Source organism: Bombus fervidus, chromosome 11 (assembly GCF_041682495.2).
Source record: "Bombus fervidus isolate BK054 chromosome 11, iyBomFerv1, whole genome shotgun sequence".
Classification (NCBI taxonomy): Eukaryota; Metazoa; Arthropoda; class Insecta; order Hymenoptera; family Apidae; genus Bombus; species Bombus fervidus.
Genome location: NC_091527.1, coordinates 2,700,142 through 2,727,797, shown reverse-complemented (window position 1 = coordinate 2,727,797; position 27,656 = coordinate 2,700,142). Strand labels below are relative to the sequence as shown.

Genomic DNA, 27,656 nt, shown 5'->3' with positions numbered 1-27,656 from the left:
GAACCATTTGTCCTTCGACGAATTCAGATAAATGGGGTTATACTGCATATACGTCTCTAATTTCTAATACTAAGTGGCAAACACATCATGTTACTTCGTATATCATCGTGATATACGTTTCTAACATGTACTCCAAATTTAAGAATATCAACAATTTGAGACCCAAAATGGTCCTTCAATAATGTTTTGCTAGAACAGTAATACACATCGAGAGACAAACTACCTTCGAGTCCCGTGAAAGGAGGAAGAGAGAAAATCGTCACGGTTAGTGGCTAGCAGAGGGAGCCAAAATCCTCCCTCTCCCCTTATGCAGCCCTTGTCGTTCACGGGCAAGCAAATTCCGAGAGGTTGCGGAGTCGAGACACGGATAAGAAGAAGACGGGGAAAGGGAAGAGTGATTCGTGGAGCGGAAACCGGAAATGTGCTCCGGAACCTTCAACAATCCCTCGATGAAACTATTGGTCATCCGCGACGCAATACCGGATACGCCGGATCTAATAACTCATCCGCCTGCTGCCTGCTCTCTCCCACTCTTCGTTTCTCTCTCTCTCTCTCTCTCTCTCTCTCTCTCGCGCGCTTTCTCTCTCTTTTCCTAACACTTTTTCCCTTCGACTACCCATGCTGTATTTTTTTCTCTGTTTTTCGCTCTCTTTCTATCTATTCTCTTGTAACGGCGTCTCCCACTTTTTCTCTCGTGTCGTGTCGTCTACCGTTTCCTAGCGCATTGTTCGTTTCGACGACGATCGAAGATAATGTCGTCGGGCGAGGAGAGAATAATATCGGTGTCACGGAGGCCAGTGTGTATTGTGACGATTCCACAATGAATTTCTGCCGAATCGGCGGCGCTACGTCATTGCCGGTTCGTACACGAGATCCGTAAATGGTATGATTAAAACGGCTAATGGAAACAATTCCGGAAACCGGTTGACATCGTCACGGCTCGCTTGCTCGGCCAGCCTTTATATCGTATTGTCAAAACGCGGATCGCGCAGTAATTCACGTCGCATATCGTGGTCAATGTTTGCCAACTGAAGGTTTCCGTTCTTTATCTCATACGATACTGAATATTTTATTCGGTCAAAATTCCAAATATCCAAAATTACGAGCAAGAACCGTAAAGGTTTGTTGGAAGATCCGAAGAGAGCACGTACATTAATTATCTGACATTTGACATTTCATCTCGACTGATTCATATTCCATATAAGTTACTTTCGAAACCTGCTCATAATTTCAATGAATTTTTATATTCTCGTAACCAATAATATATTTGTATTTTCGTATTTATGATATCTACATATCATTTGTATATTTCTACCAAATTCATACGTAACACGGAAGAATATAATTTACGTGTTAAAGCTATTCTTCGTATCTCTATGGTTAAAATAGAGAAACAGTCGAACAAAATAGAACAACGAATCTAGAAGGTTAAAAAATCCGTACCTAGAATCACTGGCTACCGCGACCTTCCTCAAATTCAAGATACAAAAAGCAACAGCTCTATCCTCAGTAAGTCACACTATCCGAAGGAACCCTGTTGAGTGACGAAACAATACTCCCTGGTAGGACTTAAAACAACCTCTCCGGGGGATGTTCAGTGTGATATACGACACGACGTAATTGCAGGAATTTAATCAATCAGAAACATACCCTAGCGCGAGTACACGGCAGTTTCCTAGCCTTGCCAAGCCGAGTTAAGCCTCGAGGGAGTCTCATTTAAGATAAATCCAGGAGTCGGCGACATCGACTAGAACGGCGAACTCGGGTCATCGTTGTCGTTCCGATGATGAAACGCTAGGACTACTATCCTAGATTCACTCTTCTTCTTTTCTTCAGTTAATATCTCCTCTTCTCGGTCTTTCTTTTTCTCTCCTCTCGAGAAGAACGTTTTCTTCTTCCTTCTTTTGGTCGATTTTAACTTCGCCTCTTTCTTCTCTCGTACGTGCAGAAACGTCCACGCGAGAGGGGCGAGCGTGTACACAGAGTGGAAACGGCCACACACAAAGCTCCCCCTGCAGCCCTCTGATATATAGCCCCTTGGAGGTCGATGACTTCCGCTATTTTTCTTCCGCTGTCTCCAGCAAGCAACTTCCCTTTCCTAACGTGCACCCCGCCCGGCCGTTTCGGTACTTTCCTACGCTCCTGCTCTCGGATATCCAGCGGCGGACATCGATCGAGACCAGCCGGCTGTTCTGTTGCACCAGAAGATCCCGTAACACCGACCAAATCTTCGGGAAATCGAGATCACGCGAGCCTTTGTTTGCCCTCGGAACATCGAACAGTCCCTTCGATCGTGTTTCATAGCGCAAATCGAACGACAACTGTATTTTCAGCAATGATGTTTCGCGTTCGGAGAAAGAATATGGCATTTGTGTATTTTAGAAAATTCCGAAGATTGTTTTTTAGCGGAATTTGTCAGAAACTCTTTTTGTTGAATGTATGAGTCACGCAAAGTTTAATCCTGAAGTTCTGAATACAGTATTTTTTAAAGTACAGTGGAGATAAAAGTGAGTAAGCAGGCAATGGGAATAGGTATCGATGAAATTTCATGAAATGCGGCTTCTTTATACAAAAATGTAAATATCAATCTCAATTATTTACTAAGTAATTAATGTGTTACAAGGATATATAATAAATAAAACTTGGCTACTACTACGATAGTTCTAGTCTTTTCTTCTAGACTTTTAAATATTTTATAGTAAGAATGCTCTGGATACAAAAGCAAATATATAATAAAAGATTAAATGTAAAATAAGATGTACAATAATAGAAATTACAAATGGCACCGAGGTATTTTTATTACAAGTGGGAATTATAACAGAAAGAATAGTTTACTTATGACATTCTACTTACTGGCGTTTCATTTATCTAATTTCATTCTGGTGAAAATCATATCATCCTATCAGTTTGTTTTATACCAAAGCTCTTACTTCTTCACAAAAATTTAATCCGCGAAAATGTCACAAGAGAAAAGAGCAATAACTCTAGGCTTCTGCAAACAAGAAGACACACTGTATACCAGAGAGAAGAGCAGTATCGATTCGCCTTGAGCAACGTTCAACGAAGTACTTATTTACGAATGCATAAGCAACCAGCGTTACAAGACAGATTTTTATCGTACAAGATGCAGAGCAATCTTCCTAAAGAAAGAAGGAGAGAGAAGAAAGATAGGAAGGGGACTAAGGGAGAGAATGGGAAGAGGAGGAACAAGTATACGAAAGCGGGACGGGGTAGCAAAGAAGCTACTGCATTTATGGATGTCCTCCCCGTGACAAGCCGAAATTAATTTACCCCCTACTCCAGACCGTCGAGCGTTGGCATATTTTAACCTAGTTCTTCAGCCTCCAGTGTTTTTTTCCAACCCCTCGACCGTTCACCCTCCGCCCTCTGTGTGTTACGAGTCCACATAAATTTCTATCAAACGGACACAGACGGATCGAGATTCGCTAAATCCGCCGAGAGGCGATTCGATAAAACCCGTGGAGCGCTCGCGGCTGACTGGCTCCTTAGTTGACGCGATAAATAATTAATGATCGAACGGCCAGTATGGGCCGAGGAGAAAGGCGAAGGAGAAGGAAGAGCAGACGCGTATTGCTGGTCCATAAAACATTTAATATTTATAAGGTACGAAACGGAGGAGAAGCGAGGGGGCGGCAGGACAACCGCCTGACTCGGATATATATTATCGGATCTTATGCGGCCTATACGGTATTTAGATATTTTAATTAACCGATCGGCTATAAATTATGATAATTAAGGAGGACCAGCGCACGGGAACCTGCCTACGCTGTCGAGTTTCGCGTTGTTTTGTCTGCTCCAGGGATCTATAGACGAGTTAACATGTGCACGACGTATCGTCGTGGATCGTCTCGTCCCGAATTCGGGGATTAGAAACGTTTCTGGAATTCCCGCGTGTCGCTATCGTAGTATACCATATGGCAAATCGAGAGACGTCGTTGGTGAAGGAACGGGATCGTTAAGTTGGATTTTGCGACCGTTTCTTCAAGAGCTACTTACTCGGCCTTCTCGAACGTTATTTACGTTTATGGGAAACGGTTTATGCGTAAGCTGAAGTTGAAGAGAGCCCAGGGAGACGTAGAATCGAGCGTAGAGGCTAGCAAGTTACTTATTCTACTGATCGTTCTATCGTTAAAGACCTCGGATATTTGGTGTTTAATTGTGAGCCAGCAAATCATAATTTGTCTGTAATTTGTTGGCGTATTTAAACCGAATATAAGAACGTATGTAATTCGACGTGCACACGAAACGAGAATTCCTTAAAAGCGCTTTTTAACGTCACTCGAAGGTATCGTTTCTCCCTCTGAATATTTATTAGGAGTCCCGCGGGGAATCAAAGTGGACGTCAGCAAACAGAAAGACGCATCACTCGGCACCTTGCTCGGGCCTCGATTAATCAAGCGTCTGGAGAGCGAACGTCATCCTGTGATTCCTTTCAATTCCACCCATCGTGCAGTAAGAGACGAAGCGAAGGCATTGAAATAATAATGCACGGCTAAAGGTGGACGAGGAATTACGATTTTAACGAGGCCAGCGGATGCAACAGCCCCGTTGGGGGCACCCCGACTGCTGGATTACAGAGAGCATTCTTAACAGTGTCAATAAACGGAGGTTATGAGAGCCACAAACGTCGGAAGTGTCTCTCCTTACGACGGACATAAATAAGCCGAGCAGCGGCTGGCTGGTCGTTTAAATGTCGCGAAGTAACTCCCCGGCCCGAGTGAACTTTGCTTCGAGGTTCGGCTTCCTCGCTGTAATCTGTGGCTGCTTGTTCTTTGTATTCTTTAAGCAAGGGGCTGAGTGCTCTCGCATGTGTCTGTTTGATGGTCGAAGAACATTGATGGGTGTAAAATTTAATTTCTTCGTTGGAGGTTATTGATCTGAGCATTTTATTTTGGTGAGAGCGTGCGGGCCAAGTTGAGGCAGCGTTTAATGAATTATTAGAGAATATTTTAAAATACACTTTTTACTGGGAGTTGCAGAAAATGTTTTAAATTGAGTGATCGAGATATGATAGAAGGCAGTGAGATATTAAGGTAGTGGAATATTATAATGAAACTATTTCTAAGCACCTATTTACTTATAATCATTGTACTTTATATTGTTAAACGAAGTTCACCAACCAAGAGACGAGACGATCTTCTAAGGTGACTTTGTTTGAAAGGATTAGTCAAGAAGTTTCTGTCCTCCTGCTGTTATAAGTTTCTTAAACTACTGGAAAATAATACACGATACTACTAATCGTTGATACTACGATGGACTAATGCATATTAAAGATGCCTAGCTTTTTGTTATTTATACTCTCTAATGATATCTAAATCTAGACTTCCGTCAAAAAAACGCCACATGAATAAAATTACATTTTTCAATTATTCAATTTCACTTTCACAATTCACTATATCGATTAATTTTAAACTAGAAATTAATTCGTTTTATATACTACCAAATATTCGTTGCAAGATAAAAAGGAAGACTAATTCTATTCTTTTCATTGGAAACAATTACAGTGACAAAAATAAGAGATAAAACCACCCTATAATATTTCTTCTAATAAGAAAAAAAAAAAAAAAAAAGAAAATTCTCGCATAGACCAACACACAAGTGAATGAGAAAAGAAGCAAGATGACGCGTAGATTTCATGTCGTGGAATCAAAAAACGGCCCGATGGACGATAGAACGACTTAACAGCCGAGGAACGGCGTCGATGCGTTTTCACGATACCACTCCCTGCCCCTTGCCTGTCCCTCGAAGCGAGCCAGGTTTCTTCCTGCTTGCCATTACTGCGGCGGAGCCTTGATGGCGAAAGTGGTCTAGGGGGCAAACGGTCAACGAGACTCGAGATGAGATAGAACAGGCCATTATGGCTACGCCGATAAGATAGGTCCACCCTCCGTGATACGTAGTAGCCACGGTCAGAACGTTCTAGGTACGGGTTTGATACACCGGACGCGATCCACGGCATGAAAAATCTAGTTGGAAGAGACGAGAATGGGACGGTAGACGGGGGAAAGCAGAGGTGGATGGCGAGGGGGTGGCGGCGAATGGAAAGGGGGAGGACGAAGCGAGGGCGGTGTCCAGCGCCCCCGAGAACTCGGACCTTATCTTTTCATAGCGATCGTGACCGTCCAAGACTTCATTTCCGTGCTCGAGGAGCCACCCCAGCGCCGGTTTATACACGTAACGTAACCGGTAACAAAATGGACCTCTTGGCTCGTTTACGTGGGCACGGATTTCGCTGGAGGAAATTAGTCGACGCGTTGTATTCGACGGGGTAACCGCGTGTTCAGAATGCGGTATCAGTAGCTCTGCGTTATTAGCCGATGAAACGATTTACGGACAAAGGGTATTTCGATCTAACGATAAGAGTAAAGGTCAGCGTATTTTCGAAGGAATTCTTGCGAAGAAAGTGAATATAGTCTTTTATTTTTGTCCTTTCGGATATTTAGACAGCCTGATAAAAGTTTCTAAAACTACCGACGACTGAAATATAAGACTCCTATTCGGTTGAGATGAAACGTATATGAAGAAATACGCAATATAAGAGAGACAAGCTTTAATCTACGTATTTTATAAAGATTTAAAAGAGATCCTGAAAAATGTGCTGTGTCAAATCTATTAAATTTTTATAAGAAATTAAAAATAGATGGTTTTAACCATTCCGGCAGTTTTAATATGGCGTTATACGTACAAATACAGCGCTGTATACTAATGTATAAAAAAGAACTGTAGCAAATCTGTAAAATTACTATGAAAATTTAAGAATTATTTTACCCACTTCCAGAGATTTAATATTAAATATAATGGACATTCGTTTGTTATTCAGAACAGATTAAATGTAACACAGAATTTTGTTAACGATATCTACAGAGAAACTGATGTGCAATGTGCTCAAATCGAGGCAACCTATCGATTCCATCTTAATATCGACAGACGCAGAGAAATTTCAGAAATTGATAGTTTATCGAATAATTCAGAACGGTCAACCTCCGTCGGCTCAATATTACGTTTAACCACTGAAAACTGAGCGCGTTGATCGAAACTCTAATACGACCGGATGCAATTTCCCCGGCTAAGCTGGTTGTGTCCCAGTTCCACTCACCCTCCGGCAAATAATAACATTTCTATAAGTCGGTCGTTTGTATTCGACGACTGGCGCTCATGCACCCCATTTCAATTAACGTATGATGTATGTCGTATAAGGAGCCGTATCCAGCACCTTTCAAACGTTGGGGCCGTAATGCGCGAGGGATCGCCGCTCTAAGTAACTCTATATCACGTCTACGTGACACGAAACGCAGAGAAAAAAAAATCTTATATGGTCGAGAAGGACAAGAATTGTCCTTGATCTTTTAACTGTCCTCTTGGTCTCCATTGTTGTTCTCTGCAGACAATGAAATATCGCTCCTTATTCGTCAAAGAATTCGTTACACAACGTGTTGACGCAGGAAACGTTTATTTGAATATCGTGGATAAAGGGATGTTAATTTTATTGAGACACGATGGCTTAAGATACATTTAGATTATACGTGAAGAGTATAAAGTTTGTGAAAAATAGAACTGGTGACTGGATTGCAAATGGAAGATTTTAAGATATAAAAATTCATAATAAAAAATATCTAAAGTATAATATTCGTTATAATATTTGGTAGATAAAGTAAATCTCTGCTAATAAAAATGCATAAAAATGTAAATCTATACAAATATCTGCAAACTTATCGTAACACGTGTTACTCAAATCATCTTTGTTCTCATATAAGAGAAACTCTAACGATCTTTACTTCCGCGACAATTTGCAAAATATCAGTCATCAAACATTATACAATTAACTAAAGTACCACTTTTTCTATATTCCTCATTATTATATATCATTACGGTCTATTTAATAAAATGACCACCATACTAATTAAGGGTTAGCAAGAGCACCGTACCGCCCAATCTTTCGCCCAATTCAAATCTACCACGATGTCTATATCAGAGCACGAAGTAGTCAGCGTCGGCGCTTCCGATGACGTTCTCGGGAGTTGGTTTGGGTGACGTACAGGGTGTTCGCAATTTCTCCCGATTCCCGACCCTAGGACATCCATTTTATTTAGCGCACCGGTGGACCACGAGGCAAGTGAGGGGGACGTTCGACGGCCAAGGGGCTTTCTCTTTTTCTCCATCTACCGATATCCCATCAGTGCCAGCAGGAACGTTTACAGCGGGCTGGTGTCCAGCCACCGACAGAGAAAACGGAAAGAGACAAAAAGAGAGAAAGAGAGAAAAAGGGAATGAGAGAGGGGGGTGAAGAGAGGAGAGAGAGAGAGAGAGAGCGAAAGAGAGAAAGAAGAAAATAAAGAAAAGAAAGAAGAGAACCTTCTTCACCATCCCCCTTCTCGACGAGTTAGCCAGATATAGAGTGGCGCGGAGATCGAACCGCACCGAACGGGGTGGAGAGAGAGACGAGACGGAAGAAGGGAACATAGAGAGCGTGGGTTGGGGTGTCTGGACCGCTCTCCCGAGATGGACACAGAGAATCGCCATTACAAATTGACAAGCTTGATTGATGGTCAGCGCGGAAGGGACGACGCCAGCCGATCCGCTGGTCGGACGAGAAGAGGAGAGAGAACGAAGGATAGGCCGGGAAGAACGACGAGAAAAGGGGAATCGAATGTGCCAGGAGACCAAGGGGGTTGCGACGGGCCGAAGGGGATGCCGGCCAAGTGAGATGGAGTGGATGTAGTGAACGCACGCGGCGGACTAAACTGGACTCCGCTTCCAGGGACCTTCTCTCTTTCCAACATCGGTCAGATAGCGTTCCGCGTGCAATGGGGAACGATAAGAGGATGGGGACAGGGGGCGCGTTATCAACCGAGACCTCTCAGCGAGTGCGTGACGAATGGTCCGCAAGCTGATTCGCAAGGGGCTGTTCTCGCGGACCGATCCGAATATTCGATGAACTACGCAGGATCTTTGATGGTACGAGTTTCGTTAAGGCGTCTCGATCGTTCGGCTCTCGGAGTTGAAGGTAAGGAGATGGGGTTGATGCAGTGGATAGATCCCACTGATATTCTTTGAATTTTCGCTGGACTTTGAAGAGAGTGTAAACTTGGTATATAACAAATGAAGTCACATCGAGTAATTTTCTGTATACGTGTTTTAATTTTTTCCTATCAGAGTTAAAATAATTTTTTGACGCCATAGGTCCTGCATTTATGTGCAATAGCAGAAATGTCTTCTCTAATTTGTATTTTGATTTGTGATCTTAAGATTTGAAATACTAATTTTCATTTCTTCATCATCCATTCATTTTTAGTTTATACTAATTGTAAAAGGGGAAGAATTTGTTATTCTTCCGCTAATTCGTGAGAACATATTACAAAGCTGTCACCCCGAAATGTGACCATAAAGTTTCTGTCTCGCAATAGTGTCAAGCAGTTAAAAGGATATTAAACATACGTACATATATACGTACATCCCTCAAGAGATTAAAAAGACCATACATTAATATACTTTCACATATCTAACGTTTAAACCTTGCACGAACAAAAAACATCCTACCACGCTCCAGCCAACGATCAACCACCCAAAGCGTCCGCACCAACCCTATCCGATTAGGATCAGGCCGTAACGCGATTACGTCGCACGCATGCGACCAGGCGAATTAAAAACAAGCCGGCCAATTAAACACTAATCGCCGGATGCGTTGCGGTGTCGAACCTGGAAGGGACACCGGCTATTAACAGTCGACGGTCACGGACGTTCGCTTGTCGATCTTTGACAGCATGGGAAAACGAACAGGCGATCGTAAACGACAATCGAGCTTCTGTGAAAGCGAGCGTAGAGAGGAAGCTGAAGACGTCGTGGAAAAAACGAAAGAGCGGAATCGTTCGGTTGGAACGGTTGGTGGAACAAAGACGGAAGACAGTCGACACGAAGCCGACCTTTCCCCGTGATCTATGGCTCTGAACTCCCATATTCTCGCGCTGACCCTTGGCTACCGAATGCTGAGAATAATAAGCAAACCCGGCAATTAAGATATCTTCGACTGAGTCGTCACGGCTAGTCACTGATTCCTTTGCCCTTTTCTTGGCCATCGTTTCTCGGTACGCGTAAATCGAATGCGTCTCGTAAAATCGAACGCGGGTCCGGCCATGTTTATTGAGACTGCGGTGGCAGGCGATTCGCGATAAATCGCGCTTGTCGGGAACGTCTGGCCGGAAATCGAGATTCTCCTGGTACTAGAAAACGCAGATCCTTGGAATTACTGAGAATTTCGTCCTTTTGACATCAAAACCTTTTGGAAATGACAATCCAAGTTACCAAGATTCTAGCTGTGGGAATATTGTTGTCTCGTCTAATGTTTTTTATTTAGAGCTTTCAAAATAAAGAATTTCTTAATTGTTAAGAATACAATTCTAGAAGAATTCTAGGGTTCTAGAAGCGTCATGGTTTTCAAAACTAGCCCCTTTAGCAAACGCTTATATTGGAAGCTAAAATTTTTGAAACAAAAATTTTTTGAGTGACCAGGCAGCATTGTTCTTTTAGCAAATGCTCACGTCTAAAGTTCCTTAATTACCATGCTTTTAGCCCTATGCTGCTCTTTTAGCCAATAATTACGCTGAAAATTTTGAAAATAAAGACTTTGTCAGTTATCAAAATTCTAATCTTCCATATATTACCTTCTTTTTACAAACGCCTCCATTGAAAGATTTAAGAGCATAGAACTTGCAAGTTATCAAGATTTTAATCTCAAACAGGTTGTTCTTTTAATCAAGGCTTGCGCTAAAAGCTTTGAAATACTCAAAGGAGAAAGAAATTTTCTCTTTCGATTAGTAGCACCCTAGTTTGCAAAGGGTGCAATTAATCATCGTCACCATAAAACTCCAATCTTGGAATTCCAATCGTAGCTAGGTGATGAAAAACACTCGACCGACTTCGTGCTATCAGAAACAGCTTGTTCAACAGCGGGAACGAAGGGAAACAACCGTTGGAAGGTTCGCGCGAGCTTGGCCGACGCCTTTTATCGCGGCATCGTTACGAAATGCACCGTACGGTCACAGCTTTACGGTACTTCGGGGCCGCTGTTACGTTTTTACTGCGTCGTTTCACGAGCACGCGAAGGGACCACGATTCTGGCTATGTTGCTTGCGCGTCGTTCGCGCGTTGGCGTCGGGACGTCAGGTTATTGGGCTAAAGGTAAAAGAACGCACGAGAAACATTCTGCTATGAAAGATAGTAGTTATCTGTGCCTATAAAACGATAAACGTTTCATTCAACGAGGGAGAGATGATCAAACTGAGTTTCAAATTCCTTAGAAGTAAACCAAGGGAAATTTTAGGAAATTTTTGTTTCGCGCGATTCTTTTTGTGAATTGTGATAGTACGAATGAAGTAAATTATGATGTGAAAAGTTAATAATAAAAGAATACGTATTTAACAAATTGAACAATTTACGTAATGTGTAGGTTTGTAGGTATAAAGAGTTGGAAGGTTTGTGTAGTCGATTGTTTCGTGATTAAGGGTTGCAAATCTCAGGTGATCTGGAGAAACACTCGTGAAACTAAATTGCTTGATATTTATTTCCACAAGATCATAGATCACGTATGTGAGATTTATTCTAAATTTATCAATCACCAGTGGATTGGATTTGAGATTTTTTACTACGTAATTATAAAATACTATGAGTTATTACAATTTCATTGACTTTGTGTTAGCTATTACAAACTGTAAATATATTGTAGCGTTGATGGAATATTTTAAGAGCAGCAAGAACATTGGTTTACACATCTCGTTACTGTTGCACGCTCATTTCTATAACCGTCAGATTTTTGAAAACGTTGGTAGTTTATTACGAATGATCGGTGGTGTTTTCACGCGTTTCGCCGACACACGTTCCAATCAGCAGATTGTGGAGCTTTGATTCCGTAACGGCCCGTAATCGAATTCAATTTACACACTGACCATCCGATTTGAAAGTGTAATGTAATATTTTAGGAGGGAGTGCGCAGGGAGCAGAGGCGGAGGTCTCTGTTTTTGAACGATGCTCGCAACGTAGAGTTCACTAATAGGAATTGGCGGTCGCGTTCCAAAAACACACGGCTCCCCTGGGTCATAAAGCGACGTCGAAACGCAGAAATTTTACATTGTCCCGCGTACAAATTGGATTGATTCTAAGAAGCGAGAAGGCAACCAGAATTATTGACAGAGCAACCACTGAACGACGCGCTGCTAAACATAAGTTCCTTAGCGAACCTTTCTTCAAATATTCCTACACCGCGTAAATTTCCCATTTATCGTGGAACGTCGCTTACAATTAGTTATGACTCCATCCGACTTTCAATTTTTACGAATATATATATGTCGGGTTCACATTATGATTAGAGTTAGGGTCGTGTAATGAATATTCTCTGGAATTAGCCATCGTTGTTATGCAATCGAGGTAATGTTGATTAGCACAAGTGTGAGTATTACAGAATCGACAAGTAACCGTGGTGATTGGACACTAATGACAATGGTCTTAGGTTCGATAACAAATCCGCGGTCAACAGGATAACAAATATACTTTCTTCCAAAGTCTAAGTCGGACTCGTGATTAAAAACGTGAAGTATCCACTGATCGTAAAGACGTTGTTTTACTCGCTGACGAGATCGCACGAGAATGTATTTTCCGTCGCGGTGATGCTGCAGAGGAAAACTATGATGGGGTGTGTCTAAGGGTACGAGCCACGGAACAGAGACCATTGAAATGCTTACTGTCAAGTGTCTTTACAGCTATTTCTTTTTAAGGAGAGCTATACAATTGTTCTATACCTCTATTAGGTAAAACGTTCATCCCGTGACCGCGGTTACGTTCGGCGACTAGTTGTCGCCTCGAGCCCAAGTTCATTATCGCAAATCTCGGAAAATTATAATCGGGTTAACTTACAGAGATTAAAGTATTGGGGATTTTCTAAAGGAAAGGCCCGCTGTCCTTTCATCTCCAACATATATATATATTATATATATATGTTATATATATATGTTACATTATATATATATATATAAAGAGAGAGAGAGAGAGAGAGGGAGAGAGAGAGAGAGGTAGATGAAAAGACGGGGCCTTTCTGTCGGGGAAGGCCTCCAATACTTTAGTCCAGACTTTTTATTATAGCCGTACTTAAACAATAAAACTGAGAAATAGTTGTTTATGAGTTAAGTCAATTATGATTGTCCGAGATTTATGACAGTGGGCTTGGGCTCGAAGTGACATAACGGGTCACTGAACGTAGTCATGGTCACGGGGGGACGTGCACCTAACACAGGTATAAAGTGATTAAATAACTCTCCTTAAAAACAGAGATTGACCTGAGGGATACAGAGAGATACGGAAAGGAGTATATAAGGGCAGTTCCACTTGGACTGACTCTCAATCCGATAAGTTCGACTAGCCTAGTGAACACGTACATCGAGTTCCTAATTGCAATCGTCATCCCATTGATCGTGTATTCGTTATCGAACCTAAACTCATCGTCACCGACATCTCAATTATTCACTTACCGATATCACTTGTTAACCTTTGCAATACATTCTCTTCAATAAATATCATCTGGTATACAACAACGATGGACAACTCGCAGAAAGATTCATTACATGCCCCGACTTATAACGTTACCCCCGACATATATATATATATATATATATATACAATATATTAACTAAAATATAACTACATTTGTCTTCGATGAAACTGACATTAAATGTACTACATCTTCTTTATAGCAATATCAGAAAAGATGTTTCTATTATCAATAACTAATAAAGAGGAAATTTCCCCTACAACCCCAACAATTCGGTCTAAATAATAGAATACTTGAATTTTAAAACCTTTTGTAGCTACAAAACTAAATAACTATCCACTTTGTAGAAAGAATAAAACGTCCAATTTCCCTTTTATTCATCAGAAAATCGTACGTTCCAAGCATCATCAACAGAAGAGATAAAATCTTGTAAAAAGCTAAAAGACACTTAGTATAAGAAATCAGCAAACCATTCATTTCTACTGCGATCTCAAAGTTATTAAATGGTCCAGGCTGAATTCATCGGTGATATCGTCCGGATCTAGTCTGTAGCTCAAAATTAGTGTAAAATTAGCCGTGCTTACGCACGTCTGCTATGGCAGTAAAGGCATTCGTGCGGTTTTAACGCTACCGCCCTCCTAATACCAGCCGTAAAACCGCGATCCCTTTTAAATCCTTCCCCATTCGATGGTGAGCACGATACACGGACGAACAGCCACTCGAACTATAAAGTATAAAGCCACGACGCATCGTTTTACGACGTACAAGCTGCCTCTGTGTCTCCCCGAATCCGGATTCTATTAGGTTTATATTGTACCCTCCTTGCGATCAAAGAGACACGCGTTGGGGATTTCCTTGCTCGAATGAGTATAAGGGCATGAGAGCCTGTTACTTGGAAAATTGCCTTTTTCTGCTGTGTTTAGCGATGGGAAATAAGGTTCCAATCGGAGGAAGTTTAAAATTGCCATAAGCAGATTTGATTTATTTACTCGAAGGATTACTTTGATTGTGATACTTTGTCATAGATGACATTTGTTTTATTCACTATGTATGTATCCTATTGTGTTCTGTTGTATGTATTTAATATGTATGTATTATATCATAATTATGTGAAATATGCAGATGTAATAATAGAGCTATAAATCACCTGTTAACCAGAGAAGAATTTAATTTATCACTCGGTAGCCCATCCCTTGGACATAACAATTTCTTGAGAAGGATCGTTCTTTATAAGGATTAAAACCAATCTAAATAAGATTAGTTTGCTAACTTGTAACTCCACAAGTCTAGCAATTTCTAATTAAAGAACGATACGGCTAACAGGTTAACTGAAGCGGATAACCGATTTCCTAGCCATTCATATCTGTCAACCTAGTGTTTAACTTTCACCACAGAATGCTCCGACTCTTCATAAACGCCCAAGAAAAACGCCATTACTCCGATACAAACTCGGTTCTCAGCAAAACCGACAAACCATATCCGCTCATCAATATCTTAACCAACCATCGCCAACCACGACAAGCATCCTCCAATCATCCTTATTATCATCAGTCCTCCAACCAAACCAAACACGTTATCTTGCAACTGCAAACTAGAACAAGAACCGCACGCGATCTTCATCATCAGCTTTATTCCTCTGGATTCACACGTTGCAATGAATCGTTATCGAGGCAGAAGCGAAGCATGAAATCACTGATTGCGCTGGTTCCATCGTTATCGCGGGGCAAGAACGTGGCCGTAGCCAGGAAACGAGAATGTTTGCGCGACGAGGATGGAAGCTGGGAATAATAACAATGGGCCGCGGGCCACGCGAAGTCAATGCGGAGCAGCTGCGATTCGCGTAATGAAAGTATGATTGATGATCGAGTCGACGCGCGTCATTAGCTCGACACGAAGAAGCGCGACGACGCGAAGGATGCCAACAGTCTACCTCTTTCGAGACCTTTCTCTCGTCCCATCCGGGGAGATGTTGCAGCCATGTCGCCATGAAACGTGTTCTGAATTAGCGATCTGGCCTAATATAATTCGAACGAGCTCGATGTTCATCCCTCAGCTCCGAGTATTCTTTTACCGCGACGAATGTAATATTCCCCGATAAAAGAACGTGGGAGACAAATGGGCACCAGAGCAGCGATTCTTTTGAACAGTTGCAAGGTAGCTACTAATTTATAGCGATGAATAAGAAGGAAAAAGACAAGCATTAAAACCATCTTATTATCTACAAATACATATCACACATGTCATATAAATCCATCCTGTTATGTATACAATGTACAGCGTAAAGAGAAACGAAGTAGAATACGTAAGTAGTACACAGACAGTGTATCACTTTCTATTCACACAGACAGTAAACGGAAGGAAACAGGCATTAAAATCATCTTATTACCTGTAAACAAGGATTTTACATAAATCCATTATATTAAATCCGTAATCCGTAAAATGAATTAATATATAAAATGTAAATCATATAGAGATATGATCAATGTATTTGATATATCAATCAAAAAAAGAAATATGGGTTACGACTGTTAACTAACGCGACCAATACAAATCTTATCAAAGCCATCTCGATCCGCAAATAATTAATGAATAGTGAAGAGCTTCCACGGAAATTTCAGAGACAATTCTAGATTCGGGGTTTGGAAATAAAACGTTTCAGCCAGCGACCAAAGTTGAAAACCGACGAAGGCTCGAAAGTTGGACGATCCACGGGGGATCAGCAGCATTTGAAAGACACATTCATCTCGCTTCCGTTGGAGCAAAATCTGCCCAGGGGCCTAATGCTTCGGCTATTAAGGTTTAATGGACTGCTGATCGTCCAGAAGCCAAGAGGGAGAACGAACGATGCCAGGATCGAATCCCGGAGGAATCGGAAAAATGGATGAGAACGAGGGCGAATTGCACGTGATCTTGCGAATATTTCTTTCACAAGAAAAGAGTCGAAGCTTCGCCTACCTTTAGAGATATTTCCTGGTCTCTGTGTTTGGTCGAATGGTCCGCAAAATTCACGTGTAACGACATCAATTTCAATTCGAGAGGCAAAGCTCTTTGGGAAGAGACTGAGAGAAACGTTGGTACACGCAAAGGAAAAGGGGTTGCGAAGTGGCCCGTGATCAGGATTGACTCGGGATGACAATCTAACCGTACACGGGTTTCCACTTTACTCTCGATACGTACTGCGACATTTCGGCTCGTTAGTTCCCTCTACCACCGCTCTTTCTCGAACTGGAATTACCCTGACTGTGCACGCATGCTCGCTCTCTAACTGTCGCGATTTGCTAGCGTAACATGCTTCTAGCTAGCCAACGATATTCCCAAGTTAGGAGAGTAGGACTCGATAAACGGACGTGGCTTTTGATTTTGAAAGAAATATATTGGATTTGAATGAAATCGTGGAATGCTTTCTAGAATTTGTTGACGACGACAGTGACTTTTTCATTCAAAGTAAATAACAAAATGTTTTACTAATAACATTCTTAATTTAGGAGCGGATAAGTTGAATAAATATTAATTAATAATCTAGTTCCAGATATAATAATGTAAAAATTTAGAATTTCTTAAAGATACCAATGATTCTTTTCCAAAAAGAAAAAAAAAGAATACTAGAAGCTTGATAAGCTTATGGTATGAAATATAGGTACAAAAAGAATCATTTTTGTTATATTTTGTCACAAGCAGATTTTTCTATCTTAACTATAATCCAACTATTTCGTGATGCTATCCAAGCAAACTAACCCACTCGCGAAACACAGGAGAAAGCTTCCGAGAAGGCAAACTCGGGGCTGGAGCAAACAACCCGTAACTCAGTGAGTGTTTATGAGCGAGTCAGTCGTAAAAATACTCGCTGTATCGAGCATTCTCTCTCGTTTCGAGCGTTTAACCGAGAGAACCAACCCCGATCGCCGGCATGTTAGCTCATCTACGACGAAACAAAGAAACGTAACGAGAGGAAGATCGAAAAAGACGCGGTTCGGGATTGAGTCGAGGGGTGAGAGGCATGTTGACTGCTCGTAAAACCCGGTCTGATCACCGCTACCAATTATCCCGCCGTTATCCGAACGTTATCCGAAACGTTATCCACCTTTTGCCCGACCAGGGCCCTCACAAAACAGCCCTCTTCGCCATCATCCGAATCACTAGGCGAACCCTTGAACCCCTAGAGGAGAGGTCCACAGAACGAAGAGAGCGACGCTACTTCCACGATCCCCAATATCGGGCTAGGTAACCGTTGTTGTCGCCTTTTACTGCAAACGAAGTGATTCCCTCCTCGTAAACGCGACGTCTTTACAGATTACACGGCCCGGAAACCGGAGGTTCCTTGTTTTTCTTTCTCCCTCTTATCGTGTTTCGCTGCTCTTTCCCGTTGCTTGAGTATCAAGGGAAATTTTCGTACACGCTATTAACCCTCTATATTTACAATACGAGTAGAATTTTCTTTTCTTTTCTACTTTTCTCTTCCCTTATTAGAGATAAGAACCAGAACTTATATATATTTCAGGATTTTAGTATTAGTAGAATTGTAATAAAGTACAATATTATAGTGGAAAACAAATAAAATAAAGTATAAAATAAAGTATATAGAAGTAAGAAAATATGTAACTTTAAATTTCCTGAAATATTTTAAAAGAAACTCTGCGCCAAATATTGGAGAACGTAGTGTAAGTTATATACTTGCTAATTAAATTTTCTAAAATAAATTATTCTCCTATACTTTCATCATGTTGTCTAATTTCATATAACATTTTTATTTCGAATAATAAATTCATGATTATTAAATTTTTAGGTCAAAGAAATGCTGCTTAAACAAAAAATTGAAGAATATTTCGCAAAGCGGAATTAAAGAAGAGAATTCGTGTTTTGTGATGTATATCTACTCGATTAAGATTGAATTCGTTTCTGCAGGGGAAAAATGACACAGTACAGAGATCGAATTCGAAGTCGGAACGTTAACGAGACAGAAAATAGAGAGGTCGGATGAAGTGCACGATTACGATCGACGATAATCGAGTCACGGGGGATAATTGCCTTCCGCCAAAGAAACAAAACGAGCTACCGGTTAATACGGTTCAGATTGTTCCTTTATTGATAAATGATCAAGGTGCTTGGAAACGCAAATACTTCCGAGCAGCCGAAAATTACATAAATCGCACGGACAATACGTCGCGGTCAATTCTTCGTCAAATTACGAAAGAAGAGATGAATTAACGGGCAGCGTGATTGTCAGTTCTCAAATTCAGTTTCTCATAAATATCTGGAATCGATGTTATATATAAAGAAAAATATATCAATCTAATCATAAATCTAATCATATGTCAAATAACTGTCAACTTGAAGTAATAAAAATGTGTTAACAAAGATATCTAATTATAGAAAAAGGGAGTATAATTGATTAACTATAATAGATTCAACTACTAATTAGACTACTTATTACGAAAGAGAATAACATTATTGTAAAGTATAAAAAGATTTTTCTGTGATACAGAGATTAAAGAATATTATAAATCATATAATAAAGAGTAATATTACTTTATGAAATTATAACATCTACGTTAAACAACATAATAGGTAAAGCAATGATTCTAATGGAACGATCTTAGGTTAATAAGAGATATCGAATTCGACGAGCCCTTATAGCTAGGTTTCCTTCGTTACAACGCATCGATCTACGTCAAGCGATAAGGACCAGGAGTGTAACCCTCGTGATAAGCCGGATAAACGTATCCGTGATGCATGCCCGGCACAGGTGACATGAAATTATACGCGTCTTCGGTGTTGTATGTGTGTATGTAAGGGTCTGTTGACAGAATTGGGCTCGTCTTACCGGCTCGATTGCTCTGGTCGATCATGGGCTGGACGATTCTACGCCTCGCATTGATAAACCTGTAACAAAAGAAATGTACCAATTAGAAATGGAATATACAATCTTTAGATAATCAATAATTCTATTTAATTTCTTCTTCTATTTAATCAGTTGTCTTAAGGTTTCCTTAGTGGTTATGTAAAGTGTGTTAATTATAAAATCATATATGCTGCTATAAAATCATAATATCATGGAAACTATAAAAACATTATGATTTATATTTATAATTCTATAATTATATTTGTAATACACATTGAAAAATTGCAGGTCAAGATGCAGATGAGATTTATAAATATTATTACAGATATATCGTATTTTTTTATTAAAACCATTAGATATGGCGTTGACTATGAAATATCATAAAAATTAAATATACATTTAATGAAGAAACATTTATAGAAACAGCTGAGTGCAAGTCTCGTCATACAGGAAAAAGTGTCTATTTTAATTATCCCTTCGATATACGTATGAATCACTCAGAAGGCAACCGAACAATTCTACTTTCTGTAAAAGTTCCTAATTTCAGTAGCAAAATATAGATCAGAAATATGATCAACTTTTTTCATTTTCGTTAACTCCGACAAGAAAATCAACAGTTTCAAATAATTTCATTTTTATAACCTCGAAACCCATTTCTTCATTTCCAAACAAGATCAAAGAACATTTGCCAATTTATCCACCACGTTAAATGCGAACTATACATTAGCTTGCTGAAGAAAAATAGCCTCAAATAAATCGGTAATGCCACCAATCAGCGTCTAACGTCGGTCATTTAGCTGCTTACGGATCTCCCCGTAGCAGCGTCCTTGGCAAGAAATCTATTCCGGTAATCAGAGATAACGATAACAGTCAGGTAGCCAGACGTATTCATGACTCATTATGTAGATCAGTGGATCATGGGCAGCGGGCATTAGGCGATCGGCGTGATAAGGTCGAAAGCTCGGTCAGAACGCGCATACGTACGTCGATGTATCGTTCATCTCAATTTGGCCGGCCGGGGCGGTTACCGTCGATATTTCATCGGCGTAAGGTCGGTAATTGTCGGACGTAATTTCCGGCCGAATCGTGTATGTTAATTTGACGAAGTGGCCGAGCGAAATGCACGCCCGAAAGAGAACTACAGGTGCGCGCCGCGATGACCGGAATCGAACTGTCCTCGCTCCATCGATCACATTTCGCCCTATATCTATCTTCTGTACGAAATTCTTGTTTTCTTTTTCAGAAAGAAAATTTTTTTTGGAAATACAGATCAACAAATAGCTCGTATAAAAAGACTGGCAAATGGATACAACTTCTGACTGCGGAAAAAGATAAAGCTTAAAATTTGTACAAATCTTTAAAATGCAAATCTTTTGTATCGCAAATGTTTTGTATTTTGTTTCTAATTCCAATGATCATAATTTACTCGCTTCTACCGTCCTATTATAATTCTTGTGTACTTTTAGTGAATAAAGTAGTGGGAGAACATAGAGTAATAAGTTTCTTGTATAGAATAATGAAAATTACAGGTGGATGCAATTGTTCATTGCAAACTGCAAGACAGTTAATTAGATTAATCTAGGTCAATTCATCATAATTCTCTTGTTTTTATCATTCGTTAAAAATTATAGATATTTGTAGTAAAAAATCGGAAGTAGATTAGATTTTTACCCATATCTATGGACGAGATATCTCGCGTATTACCATTTCCCTCATTATGACGTATAACCAACGTATCGCAAGATACCTCACCAAAAAAGTGACACATTTTAATTCCTTTCCACGATTTAATTAACAATCACATCCATCAACTGTCCCAAACACTTCGTGAAACACGTTCTCGCAGGATCATTTGTGTAAACCCCAACTAAATTTTTCAAAAAACATCCTAGGGGAGTATATTCTCCTCTCCATCGCTTCGCGACCTATTATCTAGCTAACAGCGAAGAAAAAGGAGGCGGTGTGTTGTCGGCGGAAGACGGAGCAACCGGGGCCGACAAGAAGAGAGAACTACCGGGATCCTCGATACGTCATTAGCCACGGTGAAGGAGCTTCCGTGCGAGCGCTTTCCAAACAATAGATCTGCGGTCTATTTCGAGTTTGGTAGAGGTCCAACCTGAGAGGGAGGTTGCTGCAGGCCACGAAGAGGGAAACGAGGAAGAGAGGGAGGGCGCAACGGAGAAAGGAAGACAGGCGAAAGGGCGTACGTCAGCCGACGTCAGCGTCGCGGCGCCCTAATGGGCGCAGACGCCGGAAGTGATTGGGTTTCTGCTCGACTGACTCGGGAGCACACCCCTCCTCCTTCTCTCATCGTGGAAAACCATGGTTCCGATGGGCAAGAAGAGGGATGAGCGAGAGAGGAGGAACGCGGTAGCAGCTGCAGCCCCTCTTGTTTCGCGTCGCATCATTCTTGTTCGGCCTTACGCCTGGCCGGCTCCCTGTCCGGAGTCTTATGAATAATAATTATTAAACTCTAACGCTCGACGCAGCTCGGCCAGTTGCAAGTGGCCGGACCGACCGGCTCGAAACTCGCGCGTAAGTCGACAACGGAAATTTCCGGTTCAATTAGAAGGAATTGGAGAGGTACACAGTTGGGCGAGTGTCGATGGTATGCGCATGGATACTATTAAATATAGTAGATCCGCATATTGCATACTTTACTAGAGAAAAGAAATTCTTTAAAGAAGTAAAAGGTTCTTGAAACAAACTGCTAATAAAAATCAAAACCTGACACATTTAGAGTAAATGACAATGCGCGAAACCGCACGGAAGCTTTCAAGATAAGAGGAATATAGATGGATTTCAATAGCGAATATATCGCGTACTACTGTGACTATTTAATCTTTCTCCGAGTTCCTTCACAAGTACCAAAGAAAAAAATGATAGGGTTGACACCCTCTTAAAACAAACGACAAGTGGACACGAAACGCAGATCGTCGATAGAGCACAGTATAGCGTACTTGGAACGGAGAGCAGCGGGTGTGTAAACGCGCGGGAAGATCGTAACACCGACTCCCCACAAAGTCAAGGCCTCAGCTATCGTTGGATGAAAGAGTATCCCTGCTTGTATAAACCGAGGGCCCCTTTCCAGCCCCCAAATACTCCTAAACGCCTCTGGTTCCCCTTTGGCGGCGTAGGCAGCGTGTCACAGCCAGCTGACTACTGCCGCCAACCCCCGCGTCGCCCTCCTGGCAACCATCCCCGTGGCTGAAATATCGCCCGAACAATGGCGCACAGCCCCTAGTCAAAGAAGAACAGAGGCGGAGAAGAGAGAGAGCTAGAAAGGGGACGGAAGCAGTGGCAACTGCCCAACCTTTTCCCTCTCTTTCCTTCTTTCGTTCTTCGATGTGTGGGAGGGGGTTGGAAACCGGCAGAAATATCTTCGCCACCGGAAAACTTAAGCTCACCGCACATAGAACGGACAGGATGAAATTTTACAGTCGAGGTAGCGGCTGGCAAACGGTCCTGTCATCCCTCGTCCCTCCGGCGGCCTCGTCGCGGGGTTGGTTTCGCGAATTGTCCGTTAACTCTTCGTTGGTCATCGTAGATCTCTTGTTCTCATGAAAATAATGGAGTTTTAGTTAAGAAAGCGTCTGATGTTTCACGATAGTACGAGTGGAGTTTATTTTTTTATAGAATTCTATAGGCTATGGTTAAATAAATATTACTGAAAGTTTTTCTTTAACTATGGTTCGTTATTCGGACCTCTAATTTCCTTTTTTTTAGAAGTTCTTAATTTATGAATTCTTTATTTTTTGAATTTTCTCTAACTTCAAATCTTATTACAAACAACTAACTAAAACTTAAAAATTGATTTGTCTTCAACAACTTCTTTATTCTACAATTACAGGAGCTTCCAGTTAAGGGCTGATCCAGTTTACGGCTTGATGACTGCTTATTAAGAAGTTTAAAAAAATTTTACGATAGACAGTAAAAATCTACAATAAAACAAACCATTCCATTTAGTCCAATAAATTCTAGCACCTCTAGACGCATCAGAGGGCATCATCGTACCGTTGATCGACAGATAGGAAATTAGTTTTTACGATTATTATCGCGATCGAGGAGGCGCGAGAAAAAAGCGAGCGCGATTAAAACAGTTTCGCTAGTATTTTCGCGGGAAAGCATCGCGAGCGGTGATGCACTTTTTACGGGTTTGTTATCGTGGACGATCGTAATGGCCCGGTAAAATTATCGGTTTACGACGCGCAGGATTCACGTCGTGTTCGGCTCGCGACGCGGCAAAGGGAGAGGCATATTGCGTCGTGCCAACCCCCGTGGGATGACAAAACACTTTTCACCGCGCCCTCGTCGCCGCTTTCAGGATTTTAATGCAGTTTTGATTATGAAGCCGAAGGGGTGAGGGGTGGGGCATCTCGGTTTCGCGGCGTGAAACAAACCCCCGTCACACCAGGGGTGAAAAGCGCCCGGCTCTCGCCGCCTCGTCATCGTTCCGGAAACGAATTTGAATTTTTCATGGAACACCGTGCCCTCTCTCTGTCTTTCTACGCGTCGAAGACGCTTTAATAAATTCGTTTAACGAACCCTCCTCGATCGAGTATATCCGAGGGATGGTTTTAGTTTTTCGGGAAATTCGAATTGATGGGAGAATTAAATTCTTATACTTGAATAAATATTATTTATATTCGAATAGATTGGAATTACTAAGTATTTCCATGAGTATAATGTGAATGTTTTAAAAGTAGAAAGAATTTAGGTATCTACACCGGAAACATGAATTAAGAAGTGCAAAGAGGATTGAAATAAAATGATAAATTCGTAAATTACAATTTTTTGCCATTATGAGAATCTTTATACATCTACAGGAAAATGTATAAAAATGAATAGTGTGTATAGAATAGCGTGTTCATTATAATATTGTAATACTCTACTTATTAAAGTACTCACTAGTACACATAAGTACTAATAAAGCAGTAAAGTACAATAGGAAATTCAACAAATTTCTATTTTTCTATGTTTCTCTTTTTTAATTATGTCCATGAAAATATAAATTTGCATAAATGTGCGCAATTTATATTGATCATTCTATATGTAAAATAATTTTATTAAGTAATCAACCTCTGAAAAATGCATAATCCGACATCGTTTGAAGTCAATTGACGAATCGCTGATGCTCGATGGCGAGGCTTAAGTTCGTCGTTACTTTTTTATACGAGTAGGGAGAGAGGTAAGAACATATGACATGGTTCTGCCATGGAAAAAGATATAAAAGCCAGAGTTACGAGAGGGTGTCTCCCGCATGACCTTCCAGCGCCGTGACGAAATTTAGTACGCTCCAAGCGCATACATGAATAATGCTCGAATTTGCTTATACGCCGCGTGGATTCGATTCGTACGGTTTCATGGGCATCTACCGTCGTCGTGAGTATCGAGCGAATCGTCGGCCATTTGCGCGTCGACTTTCGGCAAGAAACGGCATCGTCATCAAAGCGAATTGCGGAAATGAAGTAACTTCCCTTCTTGGATGAATAATCTTCTAGAAGCGAATGCTCAGAATGCGGAAAACCTTCGCAGAGAATGTATTCAAGCAGACTTTACTTTCACAAACAAAATATGTTTCCTGCTTTATTATTAATTTATTCGGCTTCTTTCTGATATGAAAGAAATCTTCCTTAACATTAGAACGTCTAGAGCGATCAAAATAATCGATTCGTAATTGTTTGCAGAAATTCTATGAAGTTACAATTTTATAAGTTTTTTGAAATAACGTATAACTATACGTATGAAGTGTTGTACTTCTCCCTGCAATACGTTCTTCTTCATATAAAACACAAAAAGCCTTGGAACATCTGTCATATTCGTTCCACAATTAGAAAGAAAGATATATCATCCAATTTTGAAGTTTACACATCGATAAAAAAATTACTAAAGAGTTTTCCAAAAAATGTATCGAATCTAAATAATTTAGCGTTCTGAGAAAGAGCGTGCTTTATACTTCTCATTTACTTCGTACATGTTTTCTATTTTAGTCTTAAGTAGTTGTAGAACCGATATTATCCGGTTGAAAAATTTCCCGACTTTCATCTCATCAAATAAACCCGTACTATCGAGAGTTTCTCAACGGCGGTCGAATTCGTTTCGCGGTGTGGTAGAACAGCGGTGGTAACGATGATTACTGTCGCGCTGGCAACATTTACTCTCCGGCGGCGCTCGCAATTATCGGAGAGCTTCCATTAGTTAACTGCAGTCGATACGCGGCGGTGCACCGGGGTCCTCGCATCAAAACATCATTACTGCACGGACACGAGAACGCGCGATAGTCAGGCCAGCCAGCGAACGAGCTGGTATTGGTAATCAATTTCGCCGCTGTACAGAGAACCGCGGACTAATGCGACGCGAACGGCGAGCTTTCGCATTAGCGAGGCTCGAACAGCCGTCCCCGTGATCATTGCCCATTAGAGAATGAATCGAATCGCCTATCGAGCACCGCGGAAGCTTCCCGTTGATTTCCCGAAGAACCGTTCCTTCGAGTGGTTCGATAGATGCAAATCTCGTATATGTTTTTCATGTTTCTACAGATTACGATTGGTTAAAACTTAATTCTTCGTAGTTATTTTTAAGGAAGTTATTGGAGCTTGCGAAGATAAGAATATTCTTAAGCTTTATAGAAATATTATTACATGTGATACTTAGAAGATTAATTGATTAGACAACTCCATTTTCTGAAGATTTCCTTAATATTTTCGACCATTCAGAAATTAAACGATTAATGCAGGTAGAGTCTACTAATCTAATTTCTGTATAACTCACATCTACTATAAAATTCGTAACCTCAATATGATGTATTTCTGGAAAATTTATCTATAATCGTCATAGTATAGCTCTGTATGTAGTGAACACATAGTCAGGCGTTTCATTAATACGAAGTTTCATATTTCTTGATAAAGTATTTTCAAACATAATAAATCAACTAAAGATTGCGTCGACACGTCGATCAAATCCGATTGCAAAAGCTTGGTACTTTGCAGAAAAACTCGAAGCCTTGGGTCACAAAACGCCAACGAGAAAGAAAAACGGAGGTGACGGTGAAAAGATCGTCGAGCCGCCAATATCCAAGCGTTGCGAGCGATAGAGTCATAAAGCAGGCTCTTCCACGTCGAATTTTTATGCGGCCATTGGAATCACATGCCTTTCAGGACAATTTTGTTGCACCGGCGAGAAAGAAGGAGCGTGCGAGCCTAGCACGGAGGACATACCGAGCCGATGGTTGTAAATCCAGACGCTCATAAGCCGGCGATGCCAACCGCTGCATTTACGATCGATAAAATCATTTTATCCGAATATAATGCGCGCTCGATTCGCGCGCCATACCTCTCTGCCTCCACCTCCTCCGACCTTCTTTTCTTCTCGCTCTTTCGACGCTCTTCTTCTTCCGATCCTCTTTTTTCCGTATCTCTTTCTCCCATTCCCTGCCGCCTATCCCTTTTTCTCCTCGTCGCATATCTCGTTGGCTTTTTTTTCGATCGCGATCGCGATTTCATTGTGATGCACTCGAGCGATCGGTTCGCGCCGCCGGGACCCCGAATCTTCGCTTTCTAACCCACACCCTTTGACTCTCGCCTTTTCTCTGTTCCCCCTTCGGACAGCACTCGCGATACATAATTCCTGTTCGACAAATTCAATGAGCATTGTAGACCGTGAGCATCCTTCCAGCGTGTAATCGGGTTTCCTGGCGGTGTTGCGGCCAAAATCGTGGCCGTGCCGCCCCCATGCCTCCACCGAATTTAGGGGTTGGCCCGCGTGGCCACACCGAAAATTTGTATCCAAGCGCCTGCCGCGCCATCCCCGATTTTATCAATACTTTATGATCTGTTTAGCGGCCGATACTCACGCCCACGGATATTGAAAAACTCGCCTCCCTCTGTGCGAGCTAAACGGAATCGATCCACGTTGCTTTTCGCCTTGCTCGCTGATGTTTAAACTGTGGATACACGTTCGATGTGCCGTTGAGACTCACGTGACTCGTGACTATCTTACGAGCAGTTTCGTGCTATTTCGTAGATAAATTATAGCTATGTGTACGAAACTCTGAGAATTTTTCCGAAGCAAAATTTGTAACGTGTGGATTGGGGATTTTATATGCATATCAGAAGAACAGGTTCCTTTTTACTATTTTCTTCATTTTGATGTTACTCGAGCAACTTGTATAGATTCTTAAATATAAATTTCCTAAAGATGGATGATAAACCAGGTAAATTTGACAATCCATTAAGCGATGGATCATTTTCGAAATGTTATCAT

General features: G+C 41.1%; 1 protein-coding gene across 8 annotated transcripts in view; it reads right to left on the bottom strand.

The window, feature by feature from the left end:
• The window catches only part of Hth (Meis homeobox homothorax), a 507,314-nt gene that overhangs the window by 15,813 nt on the left and 463,845 nt on the right, over positions 1 to 27,656 (bottom strand). For all 8 annotated transcript variants that reach the window (XM_072013316.1, XM_072013317.1, XM_072013319.1 and 5 more), the window contains one exon: positions 19,377 to 19,435. In XM_072013316.1, coding sequence (XP_071869417.1) covers positions 19,377 to 19,435 — 59 coding nt within the window. The remainder of the gene's footprint in view (positions 1 to 19,376; positions 19,436 to 27,656) is intronic.